We start from the raw sequence: 26,877 nt of genomic DNA on the forward strand, positions 1-26,877 counted from the left end.
CTCTCTTTTCAAACATTCCCCTCACGTTTCATTCCACTGCCTCGCCCGTGTGATGGGACACCTTAGGGCCCAGTAACAAAGAACAGGAAGAGGTAGAAGAGGGAGAAGAGGACAGAGAAACAGGGAGAAATTACAAAAAAAGAGAGAAAGAGAAAGAGAGAGAGGGAGAAACCCAAAGTGAATGAAATAAGAAACCAAAAACACACCTGAGCTTGGAGTTGCATAAATGAATCAACAATATCAGGATGATCCCTGGGTCCTAAAATATAATAAAGATGAAACTTAAGAAATCATAAGAGAATAAGAATAATATACAAACAGCAACTGAATAGATTCAACAGTCATGTGGAAATAAAAGAGAACTCAAAAATATTTCATTGAAATAATTCACACGTGAGTAAGGAACGAAGGGGAGAAGAAGGGGGGAGGGGGAGGGGGGGCATATGAAGCTTTGGCAGTCTTGGTAGAACAGACCGACCAAAAATAAAAAAACAACAGAAAAACAGGCAGAAGACAAAGACATGGGTCTGCTAAGAGAGAAAAACTAGAAAAAAAAAAAAAAAGAAGTAACGAGAGAAAAAGAACAAACCTAAAGAAAGAAAAGTGGGTTTGGAGTGGGAACCCAGGAGGCACCTCTGTTACTGTTACAGTTTGGGGAGGGGGGGGGGGGGGGAAAGAGGCACCAAACCTGAACGGACCCCCTTTCACCTCCTTCCCTCGAGGCACCGCTGGCATCAATGTGATCGGAACAAACAAAAAACACATTTCCTCTCCAGACTGCGGTGCCTCAGAGCGGAGGAGGTTTCTGCAGAGGGTCCGTTCAGAGCCATTAAGATCCCCTTTAGATTCAAAAGGTGAACCCATAGCCATCCGTATGAATCACACTCAGATCACTAACCTCCCCTTTTGTGCAGCTGGACACATACTACAAGATTATTATTATTTTTTTAAATATGGCAGATTGATGCACAATTAAACACATTTCTCTGTAGAAGCTTCTGGACATGAAGAATCCACATATTTATCTCCGATGGCTTAAGATTGATGTTGGGTTTTGGGGGAGGGGGGGGACTCCAACAACAATCTTATATGGAACAAAATAAACATCTGTAGTAAGCGCCCAGCTTTAGCGGTTTCCCAGACTCCAAACAAGTTTCCTGCTCAATAACTCCCCCCCCCATCCCTCCGGAACCTCGTCCACACACACAAACCCCCCGCAAGAGAAAACAGGGCTTATTCAGAGGGCTGTGATGGAGAACCCCGACTCTTATCCTAGCACAGCAGAGGAGGCAGCCGTATTTATATGCCCCCCCATCACCCCCACCCACCCTGCTGCATGTTACATGTCAGCCAACTGAATAAGCTAAGTGGTCTCTGTGCTGTGACTGTCTACTGAAAAGGCACCTGCTCAGAAAGGAAAGAGTTTAGAAGGCAGGAGGAGAGGCAGCCATTACTTAACCAGTCAAAGCAGGGGGAGGAGAAAGGGGACAACACAAAGGGAGGGGGGGGGGGGAGCGGCAGACAGAGCTGGTACAAGTATCCTAACCCCAGGTGTAGTTGGATGAAATTACATCATCTTATTCATGCACATCTTATGTTGAGTGAAAATCAGAACCCAAGTCTGACACATTAAGAAACTCCTGATCGACATTGAACAAAAACAAAAAGTAATTTCCATGCAGCTCAAACACTGAAGCAGCAAATACAAATAAACAGTCAAAAAATGAAATAAGCAAAAACTAGGCTGATAAATATAGAAAACATTACATAAGTTAAAGGCAAACCATAATAGTCTCAAAAAGATTTGATCAGTGGACACAGAAGTTTGCAATTGATAGAATTATCATTTGAGACAGACCGCTGCTTTAATGATTGATGAGAGCAAACGTTTAAAGGTCGACTGTGACAACAGAGTCCAGTGACCTCTAACCTTTTGGTCATTTTCCTATTTGTGTCCCCCAGACCTGGTTTATAAGTCTTCATGACATATATGGAAGTATTTCATCATAATGTACTAGGGCTGTACCAAATAGATTGAAGCTTCCTTCATAACGCTGACATTCAAATTTGATTCGAATGCTGCAAATGTCTATTCCTTCTGTTTAAGCTGGTATTTCTGCACAGTTTCAGGTAAAGATCAGGCTATTTTAACATTTCTAAGTTTTATAGAATTAGATTCCAGTGGTGGCTGCGTAGGATTGTTTCCAACTCGTGTCATCTAAATACTTTCAAATAGCTCCAGTGCGATGTCAAGTCCAAAATTTTATATTAATTGAAAAAAAGTTGATGTAGTAATTTCCAGAATTCACACCATGTTTTTATCTAACCAAATATTATGCTTCAATGCACATTTGTTTGTGTATAGGACTTCAAAAACATGTTTACTACGGTCAAAAAACAGTTTGCTCTCCTGCTTGCTTCACAAAAGGAGGCCCGCACTTGTATATATGTATTTATATATAAATACTTTGAGGGTGATGACATCATAAAATACGGCAAAAAAATTCAATTTAACCCTCAAATGTAAAAAAAAAAATGAAAATAGACTTTCGGTACAGCCATAGAATATATATAACATTTGTGAACTTTTATTTTTACAAACGTGTTAATAATCCCACTTCTCTGCTATACAAAGATTTGATTTTGGATCCTGTGAAATCAAATATGATCAAAAACATTCAGAAGGTCCATCACTGATTTGAACAGACGATAATTTGACAGCATTCACAGTCCCGCCCCGCTGGACCCCCTACCTTGCTGGAAGATGGACAGCGTTACTGAGGTAACCAGCTCAAACAGAGCCTTGATGGGTGGGAAGTGGTCCGTCTCACTGGCAAAGATATGCACCATCTGAAACAGCAGGACTTCACATCAGACACGCGCTGTGTTCAGTTGAACACAAGAAACCAGGAAAGAAGACTACAGCAGGAAACCAGAGGACGTCTTTACATGCACTGCAGAAACCTGATTACTGTGTTTACAGATAAATGGTAATAATCAGATATCTCCCATACTTCTAAAATATGGCTAATATGTTTTGAGAGATTTGGTGATTTATGATGCTGCAACCTGAAGAGTTCTTTGTGTTTTTTTTTGTTGTTGTGGCATTTGGACCGACGGTGCTGTGAGAAAAACAAGCTCTGAAGTGAGAGCACAGCTTATTATTAAATGTGTCTGAATTTTAAGATTCTGTTCAGCTGTGGGAACAGACTTCTTTATTTTGGCAATGCTTTCAGTTCCATTTGGACTTTTAATTAATAATTAATCTAATTAATGAGATCAACAACTACAATAAATTAGGTCTCTCTAGCAAAAAATCTACCTGTGTAAAGGGTAACTTTGGTATTTTTCTCATGTTTCTGTGTCTAAGTGACTAATGGGGAAAGAAATGTTTTAAATTTGGTCCAGCATCGAGGGAGAACACTGCAGAAAGCAGCCGCTAAACAGGCTGCAATGTTATCCCTCAGGGCAACTCCTCACCGCCAATGAACTTCCACTAAAAGTGATTATTTTTGCGACTGACGGACTCAGATTGTTATTATAAATGCCAGATAACATAATGGAAACAACCCTCCAGAGATATAAAACCTTTTGCTTGAAAAACAAGCACTTTTAGTGGCTGTGCTTTGAAGGTGAGGAGTTGCCCGAGCGATCGCATAGCAACCCGTTTAGCAGCTGCCGGCTGCAGCGTTCTCCCTCAACACTGGACCAATTTCAGAAATTGTTGTCCCTATTAGTCACTTAGACACAAAGACATGGGGATATAAGGTCCCATAGGCGTCACTGGTGCACAGCTGATTAGCTCGTACACAGCACTTTCTGACAAATGTCTAAACTCTCTCTGCATGCAAGTATCAAAAGGAAGAATACTAACGTGTGTTTGTTCACATGCATGGGTGTGTACCTGTCTCGTGAGGTCGAGGGCTGAGGCCTGGGGAATAGTACTGTACATCTGTCCGAGCATCTCACTGAGCTGAGACACCATGGGAGCAAAGTCGTGGAGCAGAGTCTTCACCGACTTCTCGAAGATGGCGCACACCGCCTGAAGGGGACAACATGAGATCGGCTATACTTGAAAATGTCATGTCCGATTATGTGGACTGATTCCTCACAGAGAGCAGAGGTCTGACAATATGTGGCTGCACACGACAATGACTCACCTCCACAACCTGCGAGTCATTGAGCCACTTGCTGAGGACGGTCTGTATGAGAGCAAACACTTGTTGCAAAACCACCACCACCTGAAAAAAAAACACAAGTTAACTTTAAGACAGAAAAGGAATGAATAGAAAGTCATACACAAGCAGCAGCATTAGCATTTACACATGGCTGCATGCCTATCAGCAGAATTACTAATGACTATGGTTGAGTGACATTCCTCCAACCAGCCTTAGCCGATGTATTTGGCGGTGGAGGCAGCAGAGGGGGGAGGAGCTCACATGCCCCACTACATTCCAATACTACAGCTTTAATGTCTTTCAATGGGACACATTGTCAATATCCATCATCCATAGATTCAACAAAATTATGGAACTAATGATAGTGTGTGTGTGTGTGTGTGTGTGTGTGTGTGTGTGTGTGTGTGTGGTGACTGACTGGGTTTGGTCCAGGTGGAGGCGGGGCTGTTTTGACAGGTGGCGCCGAGCCGTCTGCTGACTCGTCGTCCTGCTTGCTGATGTCGAGCGTGGTGAAGAGGTTGGACAGCAGACCCAAGATGTGGATGATTGCTAATTTATTGGAGGGATTAGGCTGAAAGAGGAAAAGAAAAAAGGAGAAGAAACAGATCGTTTTATTTGGGAATTTGCTCTACAACCTAACGGCAATATTTATGTCTTATTTAGTGCCTTCCTTGATAAACTGTATCGATTCAAAATCAGTTCTCGATTCAGTACATAGAGGGGCTTATTTAAGGATGTACTCCACAGTCCACTGTACACTAATAAAGGCAGTGTGGCAAATTATGGCATGAAAGCACAGTACAGAGGGTATATGATTATAATAATTATTTGTATTGTTGTATCATAAAAAGTGTTATATTCGGAAAAGTAATTACGACTGACTGCAATGATGTCAGTCTATGTTGAATACACTTATTGTAAGTCGCTTTGGATAAAAGCGTCTGCTAAATGACTGTAATGTAATGTAAACACAAAAAGGCAAACCTTAGACAAAAGGAAAGATTAATTTACCATGCTAGACTTGCAAAAATAAACACTTTTCAAGTTCAAGTTATGAAAAAAAAGATGACTTACAACAAAGGCAAAAAACACCTTGAAGGAGCGTAAAAACACGTAAAATGAGTTTATCAATTTTGCTGTTTCCATGGAGCTTTTTTAATGCATTACTTCCAAATGAGCATAAAAAAACATTGATGGAAACACGGTTATTAATGTGCTCTGTTAAGTTAAACCTTTTTTGTATTTTATTTATTTGTTTAAAATTCAATAAAAATATTCTTGAAAAAAAAGCAGTGCTGCTAAGTCACAATTCTGATAATCACTCATCTTAGCAATTTAGTCAGTGAACAGCACTTTTTTGTTGGTTTTAGGCAAATTACACAGATCTATGACAGCTTGCTGTTTACAATTTCTGACATTCATTAATTATTACATGCCATTGTTATTTATAGAATAAAGAGTACAAATGACAGAGAAAATAATTGTTCAACTAATTGATGAGAAACATTTCATCTCACTCCAAAAAAACAACTCAAACACCAGGTAAAATCATTAATTAGGTTTTCACTTGAGGTGTTAAATCAATGCTCTGTCTCCATGGTGATGTAACGAAGCTAAAAGACTACGAGGAACATAACGTTTACATCCACATCCCTCATCTAAGTTCATACTGTTTCTGTACAGTCTCTCTACAACAAGAACAGTGTGCATGCACACTTTGCATGAAGCCAAATTCAGAAGTGACTCAGTATCTGTGATTACAGTCGGACATCATGGTCATTCACCCCTGATGTGACGTAACCAGAAGGTTACTCCCCACTAGGTGCCACTATTTGTCCGGCTCCAGACACAGCACCTGATTTACTAGTCTGATGTAATGCCGATACCTTTGAAAAAAAAAAATAGAGAGGGAGGAAGTCGGAGACAGTGTGTGACGGTGAGGAGGGTGAGACGGGAACAGAGACACAGAGAGAGAAGCTTCATCTAACCTGACATCTCACCCAAAGTCCTGAAACGACTGCAGAACAAGGGATCAGGAGGAATTCTACTTTGGTCCACATATAGCAAACATCAAACTGTGTATTTTTAGATAATATCGGCTCCACATTTGTACCATCCGGCGTGACGGTCTGAAAACCCAGACTATATTAGAACTGACGTTTCAAAAGGGTAAAGAACTTATCTGTGTGCGTGCACATGTAAAAGCATGACCTACTGTAAGTGTGTCTGTGCAGGCTTCTTTTTCCTTCTTCTGATCTCAATTTGTTCCTCTCTCTACTTGCTGTGGTGTGTGTGTGTGTTGCGTGAGTGAGTGAGAAAAAAGTGTGTCTTTGCAAGTCACAAGCCCATGTTGCAGGGTCAAATCCAATCTGGTCCCGCAGAGAAATGTTCCACTGCAGTGACACCACACAGAAACAAGGCCTGTTACTATTGGCCAGAGTCCAGCTCTGCGTGTGTGTGTCTCTGTCTGTGTGTGTGTGTGTGTGTGTGTGTGTGTGTGTGTGTGTGTGTGTGTGTGTGTGTGATGTTACATGTTGGTCTGTGTACGCACCGTCTCATCCGCTAGCTTCTCCAGTTGCTGAATGTAAGGGGTGATGAGAGAGTGGAGGTTTCGTAGGATTTCTTCCACGGGGAGAGCGGAGAGCAGGAAGCCGAGAGCCTGCATCAGCCACATACACTGACTCGTCTGCAAGGAAAAGGGTGGAGGAAGGTTTAGCTTCAGTTTCGCGCAAGCAGTGAGCTTAAAGTCATTATTATTATTATTATTTTTTATCTCAGCCAGGAGAATCATGTGTGTGCACCTCTGTGTCCGTCCACGGCTAATCTCGCATTCTGCTGCATCAAACGGCATAATAGTTTGAGTGGCCAGTTTTGGTTTCATGCTCGAGGACCTCTCATGGTTGCAGTGACTCATATTTTCCCAAAAAAACCCTTTATTGCCTGTTTTTATACCACTATTGACCGCCTTCTGACTCCTCACTCACTGGGAGGAAGGGGCCATGAGCGATAACACAGCTGAGCCCATCTTCGCTCAAGCAGCTGCTCTGAGCCCAGAGACACACTTAGGGAAAACAGTTTGCTCACTTTAAGTGATTTGGACAGGATGTTTTTGCTAACGGCTAACGGAACCAGTACACACACACTGCTGAGTGGATTACCGCTGCTAAAGCAGGCGGATCGCTTGGTGACTTTAATTTAGATTTTTTGCAAGATGGTATAACCTGTCTTATAATACGACCTTGAGCTGATTGCCTGCATACATCGCCGCTTGGTTTTGAGTTTGAATTAAGTGTGTTGTACGAAGCCTGTATAGGTGGCCGCATTGGTGTCTACACGAAGGGTTAGACAATTATGGGTTGTATTCATTCAATCACATAATACAGCAGTGGTCGGTGCAGACACACATGGTGGAGAACCTTTTAACTTATTAAAGAAAGTCCTTTTCAGTCTTTTCTTTATTTAAATGTTAATTTAGCGCTAAAATAAAATGTGAGAGAGCACACACTGACCTTGTGGATCTGCTTTATAAGCACCTCCTAGAGAGAAAAGAGAAAGTCAGAGTGAAGGTTATATTACTTTGAAAGCACAACAAAACCTAACCAAATAAGCAATAAACAGTAAAACCAAAATAATACAATACAATACAACTTTCAAAGAGAAATGTTATTTCTGGAAAGCAGGAACATCACAAAAAGTCTGCAATGTACAAAGGCATATTAGAGCCATTGGTAAAAAAATATTAATTATGGGGAAGGGGAGAAAAACTCTGAATATATGAGAAAAAACTGGATATTCTTTGAGATTTAGGTAATACATTTTGCCGCAATCTAAATATCCTTGGTAAGGATGGACTCCTGAGAGAAACATTAATACGTTTTCTTACATGTTTTTTCTGTGTAATGTAATGAACATAAATAATACTGCTATACTCAATATATTTTGCACTCTGTTCTTGCAAACTTTAATCTCAGAGGATTTCTGAGTCAGAGTTTTTTATCTCGGAATATTACCACCTTCCCCCGTCTTCGTACCTAAAATACCCTGATATGCCTTTGCATGCCTTTGCCTTTAATGTGAAAAATAAATAAATACAATTGATTGCTTTTGGCTCTTGATAAACTGGATGAAAACGTCAAAAAAGGAGATTCACATGTAGGCAGTACACGTACCTGAGAGACAGCTACTATGTTGGTTGCGTAGGGTGGCAGGTCATATTTGCATTCCCTACAGATTTTCTTGAGTGTGGAGACAGAAGAAACAGAAAGATCCGGGTTCCCCAAAGCCTGCAGCACCAAGGGCAGGACACTGCTGAGCATCACTGGGTGGTCTGCCAACCATTCAGCCAAAGCGCCTAGTGGGAGATTACCAGTTCAGATACTGAATGAGTTCCACCTGTGTTGTCTTTAGATTACACTAAATGTGTTTGAACCTTCATGACGTGTGCAGAGATCCTTCTAATCTCACCTATTGTGAACATCACCGTGTCTGCTAGTTGGACGTTGTTGATGTTGATTCTGGGGATGAGTCCTATCAGGCCTGGGATGACGTCAGAGTAGTTCACATCTATCGTCTCTGCTATGGACTGGAAGCCATACAGTAAGGCTTCTGTGTGCTGGAGGAGGAGACGGAGACCAGATGATGAATATGACAATTCAGCAATCAAAAGGGTTAGAGGTAAAATACCTTGAGATTTCCTCTTAAACGTTAAAGTCTCTACTGTTGATGTAGAAAAGAAGAGTAGAAGAGAATGGAGATCTTTTGATGCTGCTGCAGTGTTTATTGATGTATATGTGCATGCTGAGTACTGACTTTTAAATACCTTATTCAGTCGGTTTGAATTCCATCTTGTGTTATGTTTTCTACTTTATTCTATTTTATAAGTGTGTTTCATTTTCCATCTTAATTTCCCTGTTTTTATGTTCATTCTATATGTATTTCTCTTATTATATCATGTATAATAGGTGCAATATAATTGAAGTTTGTTTTGTTTTGTTTTGAGAAATTAGTTTGAGCCATTTAAATGGAATAAATCTTGTAAATATATCTTTTAACTTTTAGCTTTGCTCAAAGTTCATCTTGTGGCTTATTGTTATTTAAGAGTGTGGACTTACAAGGTAATATATGTATTATAAAGTGAAAAAAAGAAAAGAAAACACCGGTGCTGAAAAACTGGTCCATCATATCTGGTATGACACATTTTCAGTACTGCCTTTTGTGCAACACTCAAAGAAAACAACAAATAGTTCCCGTTTTCTATCTCTGCTTGTCTGCGTATGTCTCACCCACCTGCCATGATGTGGGCTGCTCAGCGTTAGTCAACAGTCTCCCTAGTTTATCGTAGAGGTTACTCAGCAGCTCCGCCCCCAGCATCTCATACACGTACATGAGTGTGTCTGAGATATCCACCCTGAAGGACAGACGAGCACAAACAGACATTTTAGGAGCATGCAACCTTGGAACATTATGTGCATAATCTGTTTGCCAGACAGGTTTTGCCCTCTCAGCTGCCAGTCCAGCGAGAGTCTATTTGAGCAGAGCGCACTCGTGTGCTGACCAATCAGCCAGTCATTTTTCTGAAGCACTTATAGACTGTCACTGAAACACTTGTACTCAACAGCGTGCTGCAGAAATAGGCATGTATGACACACAGGGACAGGGTCTGGAATACAAACCTGTAGATTCTGAACTGCTCTTTCTCGTCGGAGGACCAGGATGCGTACTCCTGGTCGGTGGGGAACTGGGCTTTGTGAAGCAGAACATCCACCAGCTGGAAATATACGGGCCTGTAGACCTGAAGATACACCGCCTGCTTCTCCGACTCGAACGACATTATCTCATCCTGAGGAAGGAGAGGGAAAAAAATTGTTTTTTGTCTGGAACATGAAATTATTTCTGCACTTTAAAGCCCCAAAACATCCGTTATGAATCACAGAGGCTTTTATTAACTAACACCAAGGTTGAAAATTAGCTGCCACCACCAAACAAATGGGGTAAATTTGATTTAACCTACCAATCACAATGGCATGTAAACAAAAGGAGGCATTTAGCAAACGATTGATTTATTCTTTGAAAAGGTCAATTCAATCATTAAGTGCTGTAGAAGAGCAGAGCCGAGAGCAGCTTATGGAGTCTAGTGAACTCACAAGGACGGTCTAGAGAGGCCGCAATCAGCTCCAGTGAACGCGTCCAGACACAACGTGTCTCAGCTGAACCCGGTGGAATAGTGTTGTTACCAGACTATTCTCAACAAATCTGAGTGAGGTTCTTTCTTGTTTAATAATATTTATATATATTTTATATATATATAACTATACATTGTCTGCTTGCTCAAACTTATGATAGATAAGTCATTTTTTGGTCGTTTTAATTTGTTTCATTAATTAATGCTACCGTTATTTACAATATTTGTAAAAATGCTTCAATTAAATCCTTCCATGTTTGGCACTCCTCAAAAGAATGTTGAGTCAAAATTGGTTTAACTGTTTGCTCAACTTGTTTGGATATTCTTTTTTACAAGGCTTTTATTAGAATCTGGATCTAATTTGTTCTGTAGTTGGTTTGTTTGGGGTTGGTCGAAAAAAGCTAAGAATTTCAGACATATTTTATTATTTAAAAAATAAAGAGCAGTGAGAAGCACATTCATTCAATCAGGATGTGCAGGGGAGAGATGCTTTTTATACAGTCTGGTGCTCATGGTGCTTTCCCAAACTTCACTGTGCAAAGCTTATTTTGAGGACGGTTTTACGTGGCTAGTAATAACGAAACTAGAGAAAAAAAGAAGTGATATTATGCCAGTTGCATAATATACAGTAGCATTTATTAATCAAACTATCACAACTTCACTTCTACGTTATGATGGGAACAGATTTTAACAGTCCTTACTTGTAGCGTATACCAGAAGGTGAGTGTGAGCGAGCTGGTGGTCTCATTGACCGGGTAGTGTCCGGGGATGCCTGTACAAAACATGATCATGTTGACTAAAGCCAGGAAGCTCTGCCAGTGATCCACCTGCTCCAACAGAGTCCTGGAGAAGAGAGAGAGAGAGAGAGAGAGAGATGGGTGGAGGATGGAGAAAGAGGAAAAAAGTGTCATTTGGCAGCTCCATTAACCCCTCCACAGCAGGTGGTATTCAGGCAAACTAGCAACTTTCTCTATCAGTGTCATTTAATCAGTAGACACAGCAACACATGAGACTGCACACAGAATATTGTATGACTTGTTTTAATGCAAATTAATGTTAAAATAAGATAAAATAAGATAATCCTTTATTAGTCCCACAGCGGGGGAATTTGCAGGATTACAGCAGCAGAGTGGATTGTGCAAAAGAACAAACGAGAGACATAAGTCGAAAAACAAGATCAAAAACAAGTATAAAAATAGTAATGACAAATTAAAGGTATATTAAATAAGTAAAACAACGGGGGAAAAAAGTATGATATAATCTGACTAAATGGTTAATATTGCCCAGTGGATAGCACAGATTATTTATATTTCATTGGATTGCTATTGCACATGAATTGTCAGTTTTTGGTATGTGTTATGTGTTATTGGAAGCAGTGTTCATTGAGAAAAGAAAGCCGTCTTATATAGTAGATTACTTTGTTGCGATTAGTTTAAAAAACAGATTTTTATTGAATTGGCTACACACTTTTTTTGTGTTGCCTTCAATATCATTGAATTATAGAATGTGTTAATACCATCCTAAGACTGAATAATTATTGAGGCATGCATCATTTTGGCCAAGATAAATATACTATAAAATCATTGTATTGTAACAGGGCTAGGTGTGAAAAAGGACACACACCTGGAGTGATTTTCTCCCAGTGTAACGGCGATACGGCAGATACCATGGCAGGTCTCCATGTCTCCATTCTGAACAGCCTCTCTGAGCTGCTCCTGGAGGGCCAGCACTTGAGGAACCAGCTTCAGCAAAGTATTCACGTATCTACAACCACGGAGGCACAAAAACACAGACAGAGAACAGCAGAATTGACAGTTAGGAGTCAAATACAGTTAAGTTAAAAAACATTGGATGCAGTGCTGTACAAGTGAGAAGAACATGGCGTGCACAGCCAGGGAGCCTCCACTGGTGAATATAAAAACTGACTCACACATCGCTCACAGCTAGCTTGATGTATTTATTGCTCCTTCTCAAGACAAGTGCTTATTTCAAATCAAATCTCAGTCCAAGTCAATCCAATCTCTGATCCAGCACACCCACCCTAAAAACAACCCACACATCTACCAGGGAACCAGAGAGTCTATTCAAAGCTTCAGCTCAGAGCTGCTGTCAGTTATTATTCCATCTTCTTCCCGCTGTCTCAGCCATCTTTAATTCCCTCACTATGGCTGAAACACACGTATGTGCTGACACACACAAACACACACTGGTACACACACACACACACACACGCTCCTCGACACAGAGTCAGATCTGCTCATGTGACAACATCAGACGACATCCTCCTCTCATCCTTAATGACAGCAAGTGAGGGGGTGACATTTGGAGAGGAAGGGCATGCGTGTGCGTGTGTGAGCGTCTGAATGTCACCGAGGAGATTATGTGCATGTGTGAATGCTATGAATGTAAACAATATTATGTGTGGGTCAGTCCGAGTGTGGGGGGTGGGGTATGTGGTATGCAGGCGATGCTTCATCTTTCATGAGAATGTCAATACGGACGTGTGTCCATAACAATGAATATTCATCAATGTCACAGCAAGGCTGTGTGAGTTTTGAAAAGAGACAAAAAAAATAAACAAATCAACCTGGAAAACAACACTGTGACTAACAGTGTGTCTGAGGATCTAATCCAGAGCTTTAACATTTTTACTACTCTTAACAGTTATTCAATTAAAAGGCACAATTAATATGAATTAGGATGTTTCTAGGCGTTAAGCTCTATTAAAAACATAGTGGTCAGGTGAAGCTGGGCAATATTGTCGATATTGACTAGATATCGTCTTAAATTTTGGATATTGTAAAATTGTAATATGGCATAAGTGTTGTTTTCATAGTTTTAAAGGCTGCATAACACTAAAGTGATACTTACTAGACTCTTCTATCATTTGCCTTCACCAACTTAGTCATTACACCCACATTACTGATTATTATTTATTAAAAATTGTGAAAATATTTCGTAAAGGCACCAAAAGTCAACACTACAATGCCCCAAAACACCAAGCGGTGAAAGCTCGTTTCTAAACGAGAGTGATCTGGAGTTGGCTTTCACCTGCTGGCAAGAAAAATAATGAGGGCCAACTTAGAATATTGTGTTTACAAACCGCAACCAAGAAATCCTCATTGCGCCTTTAACAACACTGTTGCTGATTTATTTTCCGTCCATTAAAATAATCAATGAACCGACCAACGCTTTTAGCATTAGTGTAATCCCTTATGGTACAGCACCAGCCAAACTAAATAGTGGCCAGATAATATGCATTCTCTGCTCCGCAGGTTAAATGCATTTTGCAGTTCAGTCCTGGGAAGCATTTATCATTCTAATTTCCCTCAGGACCCCCTTTTATAAGCCGAGGACTCGGCTCTACGGTTCTGCCTTATGAGGGCCGAGTCCCCTACACAGCAGCACAGCACACACTGACTCAGCCTTCTCTGGAGAGAGCTCCACCCTGCTGGGATGTGATGTATCTGTGACTCTGGCCTCCATCTGCTTAGCCCAAACCGGTGGTTGTATTAGCGTACATCCTCCCCTGTGTTCGGTTGCCTGAGAAACTCTGTGAGAGCAGCGCAGGGGTCGACCGCAATGTGTGTGAATGAGTGAGCGACTGTTTGTGTGTTTGTGTGTGTGTGTGTGTGTGTGTGTGTGTACATGAGTGGCAGACTGCACTCATGCACTCAGAAGATCATTCATTTTTAACAAGGTGCTTTGCAAATGCAGGTCATGCACTCTTAGCTCTGAAAGAGAGGGTTTGGTGTGTATGTGATACGATCTAAAAGGGCAGAATGGATTTGTAAATGTTTTCCCCCCATTTCTCTCGTAAACAAAGACATTCTGGAGATTTCTCTCAGAGCGTCTGCTGCAGTGTCCTCTCCTCTCCTCTAAATCTTGGCTTCCTCTGTCCTCTCCCCTTATGCTCTCTGCCCTGCTGTTGTACACTTTATGTTTCCTTCCCTGACTCCTCCTTTATTTTTTCTCTCTCACTCTCTCTCTCTCCCTCTCCACCTCCCCCACCTCTGATCCCCTCTGCAATTACTGCAACACTCCGAGACAGGGGAAATGGGTTGCCTGGCAACAGGATGCAGCTGGACCAATAGCATCCCCCCAAATGAGTTGACTGTAATGTGTTTAAACAGAGGGAGAGAACAAGAGGCAGGGAGGAGGGCTCAGTACTGATGTTGAGAGAAGAGCAAGGGGAAAAGGAAGAGCGCAAAGAAAAGATAAAATAGATAGAATAAACAAAGACGGCAGAATCTACAGATGGGGAAAAAAAAAAAAGGTGGAATATGATTTCCTAGAGAGGATGAGGGTTTTCTAATAGATTCATTTCTTTACATCCTCTCTACAAGACTCTGATACAACGTACACACAATATAGGTAGTCAAATATAAACCTCATAAATCACACAATGCTCTGACGAAAACAGAGGCCAAATGTGTCTCTAGAGATGCTACCAACGAGAGTCAAGCAGACCTTTGGGAGGACCTGACAGAACCGGCAAACAGGCCGGGATGTGATCAGTATTAAGTGAAACAATACAAGACAAAGAGAGGAAGGACAATTGTATTATAAAACTGTGAAACCAGCTGAAATGTAGAGAAGGAAATCTGCAGAATCTCATCTCTCCGTGACGTATTCGTATCACCTCTAGGAGCCCAGCCGACCTGTAACTCCATTAATTGTCTTCCCACCATCTGTTAAAAAGGGAGTGTGCTTAAACGGACTTGTCAGCAGCTCCTCCACAGATCCCGCCCTCTTGTCTGAGGAAGCAGTGCAGAGGTATATATATGGAGGATGAAGTCTTTTTACAGCTTCCCCTCACACCCTTTTCTTCTCTCGCATCGTCCCGTCACTAACGCCCTCTATCTCCTTCCTTCCCTCCCTCTATTTCTCTCTAGGGGAGGGGTAATGGGTGCCTGCCATGTCTGAATCAACCGGGGCATGATGACATCTCTCCCCGGCTCTGTAACCATAGCAACGCCAGCCAACCGAGAAATGCTGCTCTCCTCCCCCTGGCTGTCAGCTTGCCCTTTATCAATCCCTCCCTCCTTCCCTCCATCCCTCCCAGTGTCCACCCTGTCTGTTTCCTGTCCTTGGCTAATACATCTTTCTTTTCACCCACCCCTCTGTTCTTTCTCGCCATCGTCTCCCTCCTTTCTGTGCAATTCCTCCAGTTAAACCCACGACAAGCTCTCATGCAACACAGTAGTAATTTTGGTGCGTACACCGGCACACGTTCGTACACACCTTTGGGAGTCGGGCTGCGAGATGGCGTTGACTATTGCCTCCACCGCCGTGTCGAAGAGCTCGGGGTCGGGCAGGGCGCTGAAGCAGTCGTGCACCAGGTCTTCGCTCTCGTTGAGGGGCACGTCCAGCAGCACCCAGGACGACAGGCAGCGCAGCACGCGAGCTTTCACCGCCCCGGGGCTGTCCGACCGCCGAAGCAGTTGCTGCAGTAAGGGACACACCGACCCCCACTCCCGACCCAGGGCGCCCCGAACCTGGAGGGGAAAGGAGGACGATGAGGGTCAGACTGCGGCTGTATTGCTCATGTGTGACATGTTCCTCTGCTTAAGCAGGAGGCTCATTAAAGTTGTTTTCTACACTAGTGCCATTACGTTGCTGTTGACGCACAAATATAATTCTTTCTTGACAAATTACTCTTTGAAAAATGCACAATCACTTTTCCTGCATGAAATAGATTAATGAAGTACAATCAAAATTAAACCCAACATTAACTGATTAAAGAATAAGTACTCTGACAAAGCCTTCACTGCCAGCTTTAAGTACTTGACATATTTGAAGTTTTATACATACTGATGAACAAATTCCTCCAAAAAGAACCTGGTGGCCATCACCACCTGCAGAAGTGTGAGCGCAGGTGTTTCCTGAAGACGTACCTGTCCTTTTCTGTACTGCGGCAGGCGGCTGGTCTGGAACTCCTCGGGCAGCACGGTGAGCAGCTCCAGCAATGCCAGGCAGCGTGCCCGCCCGTCCACCCCTCCCCCCTCCTCCTGGAACACCCGCACCATCTCGGCCACAGCGCCGGGCCAGGCCTCGGGCATGGTGTTGAGTGCCAGAGAGGCCAGGGCCACGCACAGCCGGGTGAGCACCATCTTGGAGCCGGAGGAGAAGCAGGCGATCTGGGAGAACAGCTGGGTCTTCAGAGACTCGTACTGGTCCGTGGGGATGTCGGACCAGTAGCGGGAGATCTTGGTGTGAAGAGCGCTGGCGCCAAAGTACTGGATCTCTGGCACCTGTGGGGGATGATTAGATTAATGTAGTGTTAACATTCAAATCAATATTATTGTGTACTTTTGTGGTTTTGATGCTTAGACGACAAGCATTTCAACGCTCATGCTAATAAAAACACACTGAATTGAGATAGATGCAAATGAAGCTAAATGTTTTCTCAGTGTGTGTGTGTGTGTGTGTGTGTGTGTGTGTGTGTACACTATACCTTATCTGGGCTCAGTAGGGACCAGCAGAACTGCCAGGCTTGAGGCGAGACCTGAGCCTGCATGAGCCATTTCTGGGCCAGGTTCTTGTTTTCTATATTGGGATCATAGTACAACTGGTGGAGGGCCTGGAAACGAAAAAGAGGAGAGCAAGGTCAAAAAACAGTCATACGATCTGTGGATGGTTAAACCATGAGGGGGGGGGTGCTGGACAATCTTGTACAAACAAAGTTCATTTGAGTAGCGTTCGCATCTACACTACACATGTTCCACAACATCCTTTGAGCTCGTGTGTTCTGAAAAGAGCTGGTTACCTTGAGAGAAAAAGAGCATCTTTTATCAAGCGCAACCAGGGGAGCACACAGACACACGAGTAGACAGTTTACCTCGAAAACCTGAGCAATGGAGAAAGCAATGACCTGAAAACAGCACTCTCTGAAGTACGGCTCGGAGTAATTTGAGCACTTGAGTGCAGAGAGAGAACAAGAGGGAAACATGCCACAGAGAAAGTAAGAGAAAGGACGAGTATGAGAGAGGGGGAGAAAAAGAAAAAGGGGAAAAGGGAGCATTAATTAAACAGACAGCTCTTATCCTAGCGGTGCCAGAACAGAAGGTTTTGGCACTACTCTTGCAAAAATGCATATTTTTTTTCTCTCGGCATCACACACAAACACACATGTATATGCCCACTGGACTAAATCTGCTGGCAGTCAATGTCTAACAACCAACACAGAGAGGAAAAAAAAAAAAATATCTATTCAGCGAGCTTCTGATGCTTGTCTTTACCCCCTGAAGCTCGCTCACATAAATTCCTCCACCAACAGTCATCCTCTCTTCTTCCTTTCCTCCTCCTCCTCTCTTAATTCGCCTCCCTCCAGCCTAAACTGTCCATCCAGTTTCATTCAATCCCTCAGCTCTCTCTACATTTCACCTCCTTCTCTCATCAGAGGAGTTTAAGCTGTCAAAGAAGAGGGAGGGAGGGGGGACTAATACCGTGTAGAATACATGATGGGTCACAGAGTTTATGATGGTGCAACTGTAGCTGTAGAGAGGAACATCAATACAGCGTCAATGCCCACCGAAAACGGAGAGTCTCAGGTTCTCTCTCTCCCTCTCCCTCTCTCCCCCTCTCCCTCCCAACGCAATTATCCGTCTCCACTTACTGTACGAGACTCTGAACATGACTGGCTGGGCGTTAATGAGCTGGCTGCTCGTAGAGTCAGGTGACAGTTGTTCATACGTGTGTGTGTGTGTGTGTGTGTGTGTGTGTGTGTGTGTGTGTGTGTGTGTGTGTGTGTGTGTGTGTGTGTGTGTGTGAGTGAGAGACAGCTATAGGTGCAGGTGCAGTATGGGCAGCAGGTACTGTATGTACCATCTGTGTGTGGCTTTGTCTCGAGCTGGTAGGTCTTTGTGGGTAACGAACAGCTTTCTAAGAGAATCTTTGCACTTAAATGTGGTTTTATAGAAACAAATGCACGTGTGAAAATATGTGTTTTTCTGGTAAATTTGAACTGGTTACTATAGACAGCGCTGCATGACAGGACAGATGAAATATGCATGTGTTATTGTGTTCCGATATAGCTCTCTCTCTGAGGATCAATACCATGCCTTCCTTCTAAAAAGCATCAGGATGTTTCTGGTTAGTCGGCTCCACTCTGCCCTTTCTGTAAACGAAGCTGTGATATCGGAGTTCAAAGCCGCAGCGGATCATTACCACAGTCCACTGTGTGATCGCAGACCTCTCCTTATCCAATCCCAAACAGCGTGTGTGTCTGTTCCTCCACGGTTTATCATCAAAGAGCAAGACACAAAAACTGTGTCTGTTCTCTGCTTTAATCTCCTCTCAAAAGAAAACCAGCGCCTTTTCTCCTGGAAATCACGGCAGACGTGCAGCAGTTATCTCCGCTAACTAACTTTAATTGCCCATCACTCATTTGCTTTCATAAAACAAGCAAAGGAAAAAAATAAATAAAACCATGTAGCACATCCCTGGAAACTGAAGCGTTTATTCGGCACTGAGGCAGCTTATTGTGTCTACAGATGGTGGCAGCCTGCCCGAACCACCTGGCTTCACCTGAGGAAGGCTCGCTCTTGGCAGACACTGTCAAAGGTCTTTAGCCTCCTCTGCAGTCCCTCTCCAACAGGAGGAGGAGGAAAGAAAAAGGATGCACATGAAAAAAACATGGCTCAGTTAGACAGATTCACCATCTGCTCACACATAACCAGCGATTCACTGCGACTGGTATACACTTGTGTGCTCACTCCCAAGCCCAGGAGAATAACTGTAGTGTTGGTCCTGAGCTGTGTTAAAGATGCTATATATACGGGATTCAGAGCATTAATATTAGTAGAAAACCAATATTTTATTTGTAAAGATAGAGTGAAGTCATGTCTACCTGAGCAGAGAAATTAATTTCTCTATCTTTGTGTGTTGTATTCCGAGCTTCTCCTTGCTTTGTTGACATAGCCGGGCCGGCCGCCATGCTTTTAGATCGTGTTTGTGCATGTGAGCATTCACAACTAGTTAGCCGATCTGCACTGCGCTATATATACGGCAGTTACAGCTGATACCGATAGTTGATAGTCGTCTAGCCGTCGAAGCGTAGCATCAGACCTCCAGTTCATCCTCAGCTAAACACTGTTGACGCTGTTAGCACTGTTAGCTGCTTGTCGTTGGCTCCGCTATCGCCATGTTGAGAGGCAACATAAATGCTTCCAATATCGTATAAAGCAACTTTCACAAAAGGTGGCTACAATATCTGCTCTACACAGAGTATCAAGTACAAATATGAAACAAAAATGTAGTAAATCTATAATATTATTATGGATATTATTATCTATAAAAGATGATTTACCTTATTAATATAATTAGAAAGTGAAAGGCAGGAGATGCAGATAAAGAGAAGCAGGTTGCAGCATGTCGTTTTTTGTAAACATTATAGAAATCTTCTTTCCAATTTGAGGCATTACTGCACGAGCCACAGACACACACACACACACACACACACACACACACACACACACACACACACACACACACACACACACACACACACACACACACACACACACACACACACACACACACACACACACACACACACACACACACACACACACACACACACACACGTCGTCTTTGCACACTGTGTTTACACACAGCAGGTAATGGAATCACGCTGCCACATAGGTCTGTTGTGATTTCGCGCCATCTGTCCACTCGAGTGTCACACCCAAAGTCATTGTAGTGATGGGAGGGCAGCGTTTGTTGCTGTGCTGCGGAAGGCATCATCACAACACTGACCGAGCCACCATCATGACACTGTGCTATAACTGTGAGAACCAAAGACGTGCAGAGGAATGATGATTAATGAGGGAACAAAGAACAATAGTTGGGCGGGTGTGTGTGTGTGTGTGTGTGTGTGTGTGTGTGTGTGTGTGTGTGTGTGTGTGTGTGTGTGTGTGTGTGTGTGTGTGTGTGTGCGGGTGGTTGTTGACAGCACACGGCCAAGAAAGAAATGAAGAATACCATGTTGCCAATAGTGATAAAATCTCAGCACATGGAAAGCAAACCAAGCCATGCAGCAAGTGTCCCAACGTGCAACCCACAGTTCCATGAACTGTTTTCATCACATCATTCAGAAGACTCAGAATCAATGGATACGTGATTCTGTCTGCAAGCCTGCTCAAATAAAAAAAATGAAACAAAAGTGCTTTCACTAGGACGTGTGAGTATCACGTAACCTACGAGACATGTGTTCCACCTTGAGCCCAGATATATATATATATATATATATATATATATATATATATATATATATTTTTTTTTTTCTGTCAAGGACTGGATGGTAATGGTCATTAATATATTTTTTATCCTGGATGGTAATGGTCCCTCTCAAATAGCCTCTCAGGCCACCACAAACCCACTCAATAGACCATGCATCATTTCTCTGTGTCAAATCCCCCTGCTATGGTCTGTAATACGCTAGCTGGCCGGCTGAATCATCTCCATAGAACGTTTTAATAGGAAGCAAGCATTTGCTGTCACTTATACCTTATCCTACTTGAACACAGTTTCCAAAAGACAGAGCCTTGAAGCGAAACACTAGTCAAGTCTCGATTCAGAACGATTCCTGATTCAAAATCATTTCTGTATTGCGTCCATGGGTGTGCGAATTTCAGGATCTACTCCAGTCTGCTGCATGCTTAGAAAGGTGGTATTATTATTATTCTACTAAATCCACTGCTGCTGTTATTATTAGTAATCCTTATTTTTATGCATGGAATGTGTTGTAACTCTGTTATGTTGTTCTGTGCACAGGACATCTATTGCACTTCTGTCCATCCTGGGAGAGGGATCCCTCCTCTGTCGCTCAGCCTAAGGTTTTCTTAAGGGGAGTTTTTGCTGTACCGATGTGAAGGTCTAAGGACAGAGGATGTCGTACGTGTACAGATTGTAAAGCCCTCTGAGGCAAATTTGTGATTTGTGATTATGGGCTATGCAAAATAAATTGCAGTTAATTGAATTGTGGCACATTATGGCATTAAAGCAGATTAAAATGTGGAAAAGGATCATGTAGTGAATCTACTTTGAGAGCCAAAAAGGTCAACACTGCCAGATAGAAGAAAAAATGTACTTTAAAAAAACGTAGAACATAAGAATCGAGATTCTTACATTAATCACTAATCATTAATCTTCCCCTACCAAATTGCCCTCGAGCAAGGTGCTGACCCACACTGACCCAGAACTGCGCTGTGTTCCCTTCCCGTGGTACAGAAGTAGTTTGTCTCTGGGGAGACGTGCAAAACTACTAAATCCAAACAGAATGCTATTTTGCAGCAAAGTGAAGAGCTCCAAATTTCCTCTAAAATCCACTTGCTTGGAATAGCGGAGAAGTGATTCCAGAAAAAGGGGAATTATAGTCGAGCGGAAATGTGCGGCAGTGTATATGTACCCCTTTCATTACACAAAGATGCTGACAATGTGGTACTTTGTTTCACACACGCCCAAGATCGAACAAAGGGCTTTCTATTGGACACATAGAAACACTGGGCCAGGAACCATCATCTCCACCACCATGTATACAACAAGCACACCCTCTCCACCATCCCACTGAACAACAGTCACAACTCTACACGGCTGGTCTCTTTTTATTTCACTCTTTTAACGACCGATTTTGCTTTCATCAATTTATGGGAAGCCGAAATTCAACTTTCTGCTTTCACAACAACGTGTCTGCTGCTGGTGTGTTTATTAACAGTTACAAGCTAATAAAACAACATCTCAGATTTTTTTGAAGGAATTAAGTTTGAGGTCTGATGCAGATATGAAGCTTTTAGATGAACACACAGTCGGGACTTAATAACCTTGTGTCTCCAACTTATTCCGGTGAATTAACAGCTTAATGCTGCTTTAATGACTAATTAAGTACAAATATATTGAGTCAAATAATAGAGAATAATAAAAATCACCTCTGACGAATAGTCTAAATATACTTTCTAAATATAGCTGAGTCTTAATAGAACAATATCTCATCTGTTTTGAAATGCCCGTGTGGTGTTATTACAAAAGTGCTCATTGCCTTGAAGGGAAATTATACTTCAGATGCTGTTTGTCAGGTTTTATCAGTTAATGAGATTACTGATGGCCGCGGTAGCACTCGCAGAAGACTGAATGCATTAGCAGGGTCTGAAAATGGACCTGGAACTGTACTAACCCACACAAAAAAACGAGCAATCAGAGTCGACTATTTTAGTGGCTGCTTTTGTTCTGTTTCAGTGTCTTAAAAAGAGGAAAAAGCAGATCGGCAGCATTTGAGCACAGTTGGGGTATTTTGTCAAGAGAGGTTTCACTTCCATGTAAATGAAACACTTCATTCAAGAAAACCCAGCAAATAAATAGCTTCATCTAATGACAAATTTCATGCAAATCAGTTACTTTCACTAAAGGTTACCAAAATACATCATAACAAATTATTTATGATCCTCCCTGTTACATGAATTATACATGTTCGTAGGTATGCATACAATATGTACTAGTATTTTCTACCACGTACTCATTTCTACTCTCTTCATGCATTTGTCACCCCCAAATTATAACGGAGCCCCACTTTCTTCACCTGTAGACATGAACAAATGAATTAGGAGTTTATCCACAGAGAGACAGGACCTTGGTCATTGTTTGTCGTTCTTCTTCTTCCTCCTGTATTACACCATAAAACCGATTATCAGGCCAAGCCATTATAAGCCATTTCCCCCACAGGAATGTGCATCCCTCCCTCAAACCTGCCTCTAATTCCTTTTCTGTCGCATCGCCAACCTCCTCTCTCTCCCCCTCCTCCTCTTCTTCTTCTTTCTTTACTGGCACTGTCACAGACGCCGACCCTGTCCCTCCCTCCCTCCCTCCCTCCCCACCTCCTCCTCCCCCAACCCATCTCATCACATCCACTCTGCTCTGCTCTTCCACAGGAGCATCTTTCTCACTCTCCATCCTCCCCATTGTCTTCCCCACCCATCCCCTTGTGTCCGAGTCAGTGGCCACCCAGCAGGGAGATTCATCACAGCAACCCGGCAGCCACAGTAAACACTGCCAAGAAAGCACGCGTGCACACACACGCACACACACGCGCACGCACACGCACACACACACACACACACACATATCCAATCCAACAGAGAAAAACAAGACCCAGACGAGCATTTTGCAATAACAGAGATGGCAAAGAGATGGCTGTTATTTACACACATTTCTAACCATCAGCCATTCAATTTAAAGAGTTAAAGACAAATTAGATCATTTCTGTCAGCAAACATTATTTCTCCATACGAAATAATAATATGTATTATTATGTAGCTACACGGCAGATACAGCTCCTCTGCGTTCCCCCTCCAGCTGTCTGCCTCCTTAGAAAGAACATCACTTCTTTATTACATACTGTGATTATATGAATAATTGATGTCTCTGTTATGCTGTTCATTCTGTACACATGACATCTATTGCATTCTGTCCATCCTGAGAGAAGATCCCTCCTCTGTCGTTCTCCCAGAGGTTTCTTCCTTTTTTAGGGGAGTTTTTCCTGAGCCGATGTGAGGGAAGGACAGAGGATGTGAGGACAGAGGAGGTGAGGGTCTAAGGACAGAGGATGTGAGGGTCTAAGGACAGAGGAGGTGAGGGACTAAGGACAGAGGATGTGAGGACAGAGGACAGAGGAGGTGAGGGTCTAAGGACAGAGGATCTAAGGACAGAGGATGTGAGGGTCTAAGGACAGAGGATCTAAGGACAGAGGATGTGAGGATCTAAGGACAGAGGATGTGAGGATCTAAGGACAGAGGATGTGAGGACAGAGGATCTAAGGACAGAGGATTTGAGGACAGAGGATCTAAGGACAGAGGATCTAAGGACAGAGGATCTAAGGACAGAGGATGTGCAGGTCTAAAGGACAGAGGATCTAAGGACAGAGGACAGAGGGTCTAAGGACAGAGGATCTAAGGACAGAGGATCTAAGGACAGAGGATGTGCGGGTCTAAAGGACAGAGGACAGAGGATCTAAGGACAGAGGATGTGAGGATCTAAGGACAGAGGATGTGAAGACAGAGGATCTAAGGACAGAGGATCTAAGGACAGAGGATGTGAAGACAGAGGATCTAAGGACAGAGGATGTGCGGGTCTAAAGGACAGCGGATCTAAGGACAGAGGATGTGAAGACAGAGGATCTAAGGACAGAGGATGTGAAGACAGAGGATCTAAGGACAGAGGATCTAAGGACAGAGGACAGAGGGTCTAGGGACAGAGGATCTAAGGACAGAGGAGGTGAGGGACTAAGGACAGAGGATGTGAGGACAGAGGACAGAGGAGGTGAGGGTCTAAGGACAGAGGATCTAAGGACAGAGGATGTGAGGGTCTAAGGACAGAGGATCTAAGGACAGAGGATGTGAGGATCTAAGGACAGAGGATGTGAGGATCTAAGGACAGAGGATTTGAGGACAGAGGATCTAAGGACAGAGGATCTAAGGACAGAGGATGTGCAGGTCTAAAGGACAGAGGATGTAAGGACAGAGGATCTAAGGACAGAGGATCTAAGGACAGAGGATGTGCGGGTCTAAAGGACAGAGGACAGAGGATCTAAGGACAGAGGATGTGCGGGTCTAAAGGACAGAGGACAGAGGATCTAAGGACAGAGGATGTGAAGACAGAGGATCTAAGGACAGAGGATGTGAAGACAAAGGATCTAAGGACAGAGGATGTGCGGGTCTAAAGGACAGAGGATCTAAGGACAGAGGACAGAGGATGTGAGGATCTAAGGACAGAGGATGTGAAGACAGAGGATCTAAGGACAGAGGATCTAAGGACAGAGGATCTAAGGACAGAGGGTCTAAGGACAGAGGATGTGAGGACAGAGGATCTAAGGACAGAGGATGTAAGGACAGAGGATGTGAAGACAGAGGATCTAAGGACAGAGGGTCTAAGGACAGAGGATCTAAGGACAGAGGATGTAAGGACAGAGGATGTGAAGACAGAGGATCTAAGGACAGAGGATCTAAGGACAGAGGATCTAAGGACAGAGGATGTAAGGACAGAGGATGTGAAGACAGAGGATCTAAGGACAGAGGATCTAAGGACAGAGGATGTGAGGACAGAGGATGTGACATGTGTTCAGGTTTAAAGCCCTCTGAGGTAACTTTGTGCCTTGTGATTCTGGGCTCTACTAAATAAAGTTAATTGAATTCTTTAGTCTTGTGTTGTCTTGGATTAATTGGACTAATTGGCCTAATTGCCCCCCCTCACCTTCTCCACGTTGTCCACGGTGAAGTCCAGGCTGTCCGGTGCTGCTGTCCTCCCCGGTGTCTCCATGTCCCCGCTGACCCGCAGCTGTCAAACAACCAAAGAGTAGCAACACAGTCAAGATAACACCCCTCCATTGTCATCAACAACAAACAACAACAAAAAAAAAAAAAAAAAAATCTTTACGACACCTTGCATTACTTTACGACAGGCTAACCGGCTAGCTAGCATTAGCCCGCTCCACTTACGACCAAGGCTAGCTTATATGCTAACTCCGCTATGCTATGAATGTGGTGGTAAATGTAGCCACGCAAGACGGATATACTGACGTTTTCAGAGTGTGACAGCATGATAAAACAATGGCGGCTCCGTGTTTGGCTTCTAGGTGGTCTGGGAGACCCGTGTTTTCACACCTTTCTGTCCTGCGACTGTACGAGACGATGCTGGCAGCTCCCTGCCGCTTCCCTGCCTCCGCTCCGTCACCAGCGAGCAACAGCGCGCTGCGTTCAGGCGCGGTGGGAAATATCAGCATCACAGGTCAAGGACCGCCCAGTAACACAAGGATACATTTGAAACCCGAAATATCAACAACAAAAAAATCAATTAGATTTCAATACAAGGATATAAAAAAATCGGATAAATCATGAGAATATACTATTACTATACTATTTAGGTCCACAGCTCATGTATTGGGTTTTTAAGTTTCGTTTCGGTAAAAAAATTCCGAGGAAAAGCTCTAAGGTGATGTCGTATTTACAAACAACATTTGAATGCGGCATTTACTCCTCGCACATATTGTTTACAATTTTTTTAAATGGAAAATCTGTTTTTCAGATGAATATTCACAAAAATGTATAAATATATATTTATATTTAATTTTATTTATTTTATTTTATTTTTTTATTTTATTTTATTTTATTTTATTTTATTTTATTTTATTTTATTTTATTTTATTTTATTTTATTTTATTTTATTTTATTTTATTTTTTTATTTTATTTTATTTTATTTTATTTTATTTTATTTTATTTTATTTTATTTTATTTTATTTTATTTTATTTTATTTTATTTTATTTTATTTTATTTTATTTAATTTTATTTTATTTTATTTTATTTTATTTTATTTTATTTTATTTTATTTTATTTTATTTTATTTTATTTTCAAAAAGTAAATATACAAAACACCAGGTATTGGGTTATATTTTTAAGTTTTTTCGTTCAAAAATTCCGAGGAAAAGCTCTAAGGCGATGTCGACATTTGAATGCGGCATTTACTCCTCGCA

At 42.4% G+C, this 26,877-nt stretch overlaps 1 protein-coding gene across 2 annotated transcripts in view; it reads right to left on the minus strand.

Moving 5' to 3' along the window:
• The window catches only part of LOC129094300 (importin-13-like), a 31,734-nt gene extending 5,658 nt beyond the window's left edge, over positions 1 to 26,076 (minus strand). The window contains exons 1-18 of one of the 2 annotated variants that reach the window (XM_054602407.1): positions 25,926 to 26,076; positions 25,600 to 25,683; positions 16,817 to 16,942; positions 16,257 to 16,613; positions 15,604 to 15,857; positions 11,983 to 12,123; positions 11,061 to 11,202; positions 9,851 to 10,017; positions 9,465 to 9,585; positions 8,643 to 8,790; positions 8,348 to 8,529; positions 7,688 to 7,714; positions 6,730 to 6,864; positions 4,597 to 4,749; positions 4,161 to 4,241; positions 3,905 to 4,042; positions 2,754 to 2,850; positions 207 to 259 (exon numbers count right to left, since the gene is read on the minus strand). In XM_054602407.1, the coding sequence (XP_054458382.1) occupies positions 207 to 259; positions 2,754 to 2,850; positions 3,905 to 4,042; positions 4,161 to 4,241; positions 4,597 to 4,749; positions 6,730 to 6,864; positions 7,688 to 7,714; positions 8,348 to 8,529; positions 8,643 to 8,790; positions 9,465 to 9,585; positions 9,851 to 10,017; positions 11,061 to 11,202; positions 11,983 to 12,123; positions 15,604 to 15,857; positions 16,257 to 16,613; positions 16,817 to 16,942; positions 25,600 to 25,683; positions 25,926 to 25,946 (2,427 nt within the window). In that variant the 5' untranslated portion in view covers positions 25,947 to 26,076. The remainder of the gene's footprint in view (positions 1 to 206; positions 260 to 2,753; positions 2,851 to 3,904; positions 4,043 to 4,160; positions 4,242 to 4,596; positions 4,750 to 6,729; positions 6,865 to 7,687; positions 7,715 to 8,347; positions 8,530 to 8,642; positions 8,791 to 9,464; positions 9,586 to 9,850; positions 10,018 to 11,060; positions 11,203 to 11,982; positions 12,124 to 15,603; positions 15,858 to 16,256; positions 16,614 to 16,816; positions 16,943 to 25,599; positions 25,684 to 25,925) is intronic. The other variant, XM_054602408.1, reaches the window with a different exon arrangement.
• Positions 26,077 to 26,877: the final 801 nt, after the last annotated feature.

This window comes from Anoplopoma fimbria, chromosome 8, assembly GCF_027596085.1.
Source record: "Anoplopoma fimbria isolate UVic2021 breed Golden Eagle Sablefish chromosome 8, Afim_UVic_2022, whole genome shotgun sequence".
Taxonomy (NCBI): domain Eukaryota; kingdom Metazoa; phylum Chordata; class Actinopteri; order Perciformes; family Anoplopomatidae; genus Anoplopoma; species Anoplopoma fimbria.